At 47.5% G+C, this 7,256-nt stretch overlaps 1 protein-coding gene across 1 annotated transcript; it reads right to left on the bottom strand.

Annotated features, from left to right (window-relative positions):
• Positions 1–736: 736 nt before the first annotated feature.
• On the bottom strand, positions 737–3,774 carry csrnp2 (cysteine-serine-rich nuclear protein 2; the record flags this gene model as incomplete). The annotated part of the gene is made up of 4 exons (XM_080533806.1): positions 3,612–3,774; positions 3,176–3,438; positions 2,735–3,031; positions 737–1,606 (listed from the first exon to the last, which is right to left on the bottom strand). The coding sequence occupies exons 1-4, from the start codon at positions 3,769–3,771 to the stop codon at positions 737–739; spliced, it is 1,590 nt and encodes a 529-aa protein (XP_080389932.1). The 5' UTR covers positions 3,772–3,774.
• Between the last annotated feature and the right edge of the window lie 3,482 nt (positions 3,775–7,256).

Below are 7,256 nucleotides of genomic sequence, written 5' to 3'. Positions count from 1 at the left end.
CCAGGATTGTTAGGTTCTCAGAGGGGGATGCTATCAGTGGCCCGAATTTGGCTTGAAAGCATACAGCTAAGCTTAACTCTGCTGTAAAAAAAAGGAAAAAAAAGTGAACCAGCGTGAATTTTACAATGCAATGCTAGCTTCTTTTTCTATTCTTTCATTTTTTACAATTGGTGTTCAGTGTATAGGTCTATACAGCACGCAAAAGGCTTAGGGCCATTTTACTAACCACATCCCCTGGTTTGATAAGATAAAGCCACTGGAATCCAGTGAGTCATTCTGAGATGCTCCCTAGACAAAGCCAACGTCTCCAAGAGCTAATGTTGACACTCACAGCACCACATATCCTCATTGTGGTGCTGAGAATAAAGAAGAAAAAAACACCACTTAGTTCTCAATTATGAAATGACTCCTACACGAACGACTGTGCTAGAATTATTTCTTTCATTAAGGCCAAGATCTCCACCTCTATTAGAATAAGAGCATTTCCTTGTAACTACACCATACTGCAGGGGAATGGTCTGTGTGTGCTTTCAGGATCCCCTCCCCCTCTTTCCTTTTTTTAAAATGCTCATGCTCATTTTCCAAATAGACTTGAACTCAATGACAGTTTACTATGATGCATTTTAACCTGTAACATCATTATTGATAATAACAATTCTAAATATAAACATGAAGAGTAGATTTTATTCAGCTTAGATGAAGCTATTTGTGCAAAACATCTGCAGAGGTGCTGGTATTAAACCTCAGGGGGCAGTGGATAGATCTCTCCCTCAGAAGCTAGGCATCCTTCACCCTGGCACTGCCCGTCAGACGGGGGCTCCTCCTCTACCCCAACACCATTCTCTGAGCACAGAACCACCGGGGGCGAACGTTCACCCAAATCCTGCCCGCAGGTAATGCCTCCATGCTCGTCGCCCCCTCGCTCCACTCCTCCTCCTCCTTCTTGTTCTGTCTCTAAACCCTCCTCTCGCTCTTCTCCAGGCTGGGACTCGAACGGCCCCGTCTCCATGGGGCCCAGCTGGTAGTAGAGCAGAGAGGCTGGGTCTTTGAGGAGGCCAGGGTGGCTCTCCTCCTGGTTCCCTGTGATGCAGAGCACGGTGGCCCCGGTGGGGAACGGACCCTGCAGGAGGACCCTCCCCACCCCCTCCACTCCCGCCTCCCCGGACAGCTCGCCCTGCAGGGCACCAGGCAGGAGGCACAGACGCTGTGCCTCCTCCTCTGCCTCCACCTCCTCCTCCCTCTCCCTCCTCCTCTCCTGCTCCTCTGCGCTCTGCAGGTGGAGGACGGCCGTCTCGTTCTCCCACTCCAGGCTGTCCTGCTGGGCCAGAAGGTCCTGGACCTCCAGGACTGTCTGCACCTCCCTCTCCTCCAGCTCTGAGTCCAGGCCTGGGGAGGGAGGGCTGGTGGAGGGTGGGGAGGACATCAGGTCAGCCTCAGCATATTGTTCCCCAGCCCTCTGCCCCAGCAGCCTCCTCTTCTCCAGGTCCAGCTTCATGATGGTGTGCAGGTAGTGTGTTCGCACACGCAGGGGGTTGAACTCGATGCGGCCGGCGTTGTTGCCACAGCCGTCCCGAGAGCAGCCACAGGGGAAGGACATCCTGTCCACCTGGACACATAACAAATGTGGAGAGAGAGAGAAAGAGAGAACATGGTTATTATTACACATTCTTCTCAAGAAACCAACTCTTCTCCCGTCTGCTGTCCATAACTACAGGCCGGTATTCCTTCTCTCCTTCTTATCTAAAACCCTTGAACGTCTCTAATCAACTGTCTCACTATCTCCTTCAGAACAACCTCCCCGAGCCTCAACAATACGGCTTTAAGGCTGGGCACTCTACGGAGACTGCTCTCCTTGCTGTCACGGAGGCCCTCCACTCTGCTCAAGCTTCCTCGCTCTCCTCTGTTCTCATTCTCCTGAACTCCTGTCTGCTGCATTCGACACAGTAAACCACCCGATCCGTCTCTCCAACCTCTCAGAACTGGGCAACTCTGGCTCTGCACTCTCCTCGTTTGCATCCTATCTGGCCAATCTCCCATGTCACCCCTCTCCTTCGCACCCTTCACTGGCTCCCGGTAGCAGCTCGCATTAGATTCAAGACACTGGTGCTCGCCTACTGGGTGGCAAAGGGAACAGCCCCTCCCTACTTGCAAGCAATGGTCAGCCCCCAAACCCCTGCCCGATCACTCCGCTCTTCCACCTCGGCTGGCTTCCTGGCACTGCTGTGAATGCAGCAGTCGTGCTATTCCATCATGGCTTTTCACTGTCCTGGTGCCCCGCTAGTGGAACGAGCTTCCCACTGCTGTCAGGACCGTAGACTGAAGACCCATCTCTTCAAGCAACAACTGTCCCACCTAAATACCTCTTCATCCCCACTACCCCCTACAGTTTCTCTACTGTAAATAAAAATGTCCTTCTAGCATTGTGCCTGCCAATGACCCCTGTTCTTCTTATGATGATTGATGTATAGATGATTCACTTAGACAAAGTCGCTTTTTTTTCTTCCTAAGTCGCTTTTGATAAAGGGGGTCTGCTAAATGTCTAAAATGTAAATGTTGCACAGAGAGTATGTCTGGAAGACATGGAGTTTGCTGCTTGTTTTTATGCTATGGACTCTCTCTACACCTCTCTATTCTAAGTTCCTGAACCATCTATTCTCTGTCTCAATTACACACACACACACACACACACACACACACACACACACACACAGAAAGACATCATTATATGGTTTACCTGGCACTTGATGCCCGCCTGGCTGCAGCCACAGTGGCGCGGGTCACAGTAGAAGCGGCAGTCGCAGCCGCACTCTTCACGGGACAGCCGGATCCCACGCAGCTCCGCCTTCTCGCGGGCGTCTATGCGAGCGACACCCGAGGCCCTCAGCAGCGCCCGACGCCGCTTGGTGGGCAGCGGCTGCAGGAAGAAGCAGTCGTCCACCTCCACCCCCTCCACATCCAGGTCCTCGTCCGACACGTCCTCTAGGGTCAGCAGGTCCGCCTGGGCACACTCCACCGTGCCGTTCCGCGTCAGCTGTTAAGAACGGGGTTAAAAAAACAGGGCTAACACTGTTAGCTTCCAACAAAGGCAACATAAACTACGGTCCTTTTCAAACCTTAATGTTACAAGGCCCTTTCATGAAATGTCCAATATCCTCAATGCTTGAACGTTGAGCACCTTCATCTTGCGGGCGTTGAGCTTCTCCTGGCGTAAGTGTTGGCGCAGGGTGTGCCGGTGGCTGGTTTCCTGTTCGCGGGCGAACTCGCCCAGGGTGAAGCGGCGGATTGAACAGTGGTGGCGCGCCATGCCCAGGGAGCTGCCCCCTTGGCTGGGCACGCTGGTGAAGCCCTGCCGCCGAGGGAAGTAGTACACCGTCACCACGTCGAAGCGCACCCGCTTACGGCCCGGCGAGGGCTTGTGCCGTCTGAGGATGGAGGTCGCTGAGGGAGGTCGGTGAAGAAAATAGTGAGGGAAGAAATGCGAAGGAAAGAAGCAGGGAGACTGTTATCCCCAGACGGGTTATTACATAGTGTCATAGTCCGACATAAAACAATGACTCCCTAACTATAATAACTATAACTACCTGTGATGGTGAGTTGACCAAAGCCCTTACGTGTGAGTGAAGTGCTTGAAGGGGGGTTGAGGCTGTCACAGCTGTCTGCACTGTCACTGCTGGAGATGTCATCGTCAGAGTCCTTAGGTGTAGAGTACGGAGAGCCGCTGTCCACCTCCTCAAATCTTCGCTTGAGGCTGAGTGGAGAAATTGCCTCCATGGAAACTCTGGCGTCTGGAGAGACAGACTGTTGACAGACAGACAGACAGACAGACAGACAGACAGACAGACAGAACCAGTCGTCACAGAGCGAGAGCGAGAGAGGGAGAGAGAGAGAGAGAGAGAGAGAGAGAGAGAGAGAGAGAGAGAGAGAGAGAGAGAGAGAGAGAATCAGTCTGATGCATATATAAATTGGAGGACTTAATGAACAGAATAGTGATGGCCACAAAGCAAGAAACATGTTCATAAACGGGATATTTGAATGGAGATTCCTTTATCAAACCAAGACATAGACACTGTGGGCATAGCATAGACAATTTTTGTAGCATATCATTCTGAAATATTATGTTCATGTAATGATGTACCTGTGTGTAAATCAGTGCGCACCTAAATGGAATCCTGCAAAGCATGTTATACATATTGTATTATCTATGTATGTTTTTTGTCACACTCAAAGTAGGGAGCTGAGGAGTAGGCTAGTCTAATGTGTGTAGTATTTATTCTGCCTCAACAGTATGAAAAACAAACAACTCTATCATCTTGCTGTATTTTTTATGAATATCTATTGATCTAATGAAATCTGGAATTTCACAGTAGATTAAGAATTCCAATGAGCACACCTTTGGGCTAAAAAGTCGATACTTTGTACCACAAAAGGTGACATCAGCTTTTGGTCTAGTCTCCTTTCATCTGTATTCCTTCCTCATCACTCTCTCTCTCCCTCCGTCTCGCATGAAAATTCTGCTCCGAAATCATCAAGTCTGGAAAACATCACCATGGCAACTGGGAAAGCAGGGTTTACATGAATGGCCTTGGAGCAGCAACTGTTCTATAGCTTCATGTCCTCTTTGCTTAGCTAAAACACAGCGTACTAGACAAGAGCCTTCAATAACAAGGGGATTTGGTAGCTGGGGGACAGGCCATTCTGGCAACATCAGGGGGTCAAACAAGGCCACGTCGAGACATTTGAATAGACACTCTCTATACCCCTGGGTAATGTAGCCATGCCATTTTTGTGCCCTTTCATTCCCAGGTTTCAATGGTCATCAAGGCCACACAAATAGGCCTAGTGTCCCATGAGGTGAAACCAACGCTCGGACTTCATCTGACTCAAACCTGATCCCAGAGCCTACAGCCAAAAAGAAAATGTGCGACGGGCTGTGTGACTGAGTGCCATTCTCTGTTGAAATGTGATGTGTCTGTGTTACATATCCAGTGCTTGCAATGCAAGTGAATGCGTCTCGTCTTTTTATACAGTGGAAATTAAGCTATGAGTAACACCTTTTAGAAGATATGAGACACAGTCTCATTCTCAAAACATAGTCAAATTGTTTAGCTTTATCTTTTTGCTACTTAATGTCAGAAATAATGACCTGATGTGACGCCATCACCACAACAGTGGGTAATAATATCAGTCACAGTACTAACAACACTTAAGAGGCCCACACATCAAGGGCATAAGGCCACTGACATAAGGACAATGTCGGCCAGTGGAGGCAGATTTTCTTGGTTCAGCTGGTTATTGGGACACCAGATCTGTCAACTACATTCCTCAGCAAGATTGACAACAGACCACCACCCTGCAGTCATTGCTCAGGGCTCAGTGACACACATCCCATGATGACCTATTTCAGATTAACCAAATTAGACTACAAATAGGCCTACTAATGATATTGTGGGAATGAATGACAACTCATACTTTGGAACTCAGTCTTGCAGACATAATGGAATACCCGAGGGTCACGTGATTTCTTCAAATTCCTAGCTGCGCGTATTAATTTGGAGCAGCGTCAGACTCAGCCAGGTCAGCAGTCACAAAGCGACGCACAGTGCGATGGTCATAAACCTTTCAACGACTGAGTGCCGCAAATGACAACAAACCGAGAAAGTATCCCGTGACGACAAACAGAGCGCAAATAGGCAAAAAGCTAACACCAGACAGACAGTTAAGGCTCGGCCAGGCCAGTCTCTCCAGCATAGCATGTCATCCCTCCCTCCTTAGCCTTTCTAACAGACATGAAATGCTCAACCCCAGAGCCTTAGCTTAGGCAGAAACGAGCCTTACCTTAGGCAGAAATGAGGAGGACCCTCTTCACCGGTGAACCCGCTGGCTGTTCCTTTCTCCTCAATGCAGTGGACTGTTCATGTATCTTTGCAACGCCCCGCTTTGATTTCTCTCGTATTATTTATTGTTACAAAAAGGCAGATAGTAGGCTAAGGCTTTCTCTAGGGGGTGAGGTTTTTTCTTAACAGAGAAACAATGGTTGATCATTTGTTCAATGTTTAGTGTGATTGTCAGTTCGTGACACTATATCTGCATTGCATTACTACACCCCGGCTTCGATCTCATGTACTAGGCTACATAAAGAAGATTTTTTTTTCATACGGTCGCTTCCATGAGTGTATAATGTTCCATTTCACTTTGACGTAGCGAACCAATGGTCAATTTTTACAGCAGGGCAGACGGTGGGAAAGAAGGACGTCATGCAGTTTTGTTGAATTTATTACGGACACAATCCCGTTTAATTTAGGATAGAAATTTGGAGATACTGTCGAATGCCTTTTCTTGATTTTCAACCTTTTAAATGCTTGGAAGAGAAATCCTCTGACATCTGTTTTAGTTTATCCTTACTGTACGAGGTTTCAATCGGCTAGATGTAAGCGTATCTTCCAAGTATAATAACCGGAATCCGTCCTCGTCTGATTAAATAAATGTAGTGTCAAATTATTGCAGAATTTGGCTGGATTGACGTCCTTCTTTTCCTCGCCTCTGCCCCGGTTTGTTACAGTGTAACAATAGAGTCAGGAATGCCTCACAGTAGCCATATATACTCATTGTGACATCACAAACATCCCATGCGCCACGTAGCCTGGGAAATGTAGTCATAATGGGCTCTTTGTCCATGTTCTGCGATCATTCCATGCGTAAATAAATACAAATAAAATGATTATGTTTTGGTATGATGACAGAAAATGACACATTTAAGCAAAACGATTGTTAGCTGGTGTTTTTATCGTGTAGTTGTCGAGGTAGTTAGATATGTGAGGGTTCTTTTTTTGTTCAGGTGTTCCGTCCTCTCAGAAAGGCAAAGTAACCATAGCAACTCAATGCAGGTTTATCCAGAACATAATGCATCTCATCTGTTTCATTGTAATACATTAATGGATACCTCTGACTTAGCCCAACAAGGCTAGACCAAATGTACTGTATGCAAAAGTATCAACAGTAGCCTATGAATGTGGTGCCAGTGGCTAGAAGATGTGTACTGGTTAACTATCCCAGACCCAGTCCTGATGCATTTGTTCTAACTGCCACTACAGAACATGAGGTAATTGCAGGAAAACAGGCCTCTCTTATTGTAAACATATAGGTACAAATTCGTTTATACAGCAATCAACTGGGGTTCACAAAAGCTTGAGTAACAAGGAAAATATTTTCTGAATGCATATAATAAAAGATTTTAGAAAATAAACATGTTATGGGTA

This window comes from Nansenia antarctica, assembly GCF_963989245.1.
Source record: "Nansenia antarctica genome assembly, chromosome: 6".
NCBI lineage: Eukaryota > Metazoa > Chordata > Actinopteri > Argentiniformes > Microstomatidae > Nansenia > Nansenia antarctica.
This window is presented reverse-complemented; position numbering and strand designations above follow the sequence as displayed.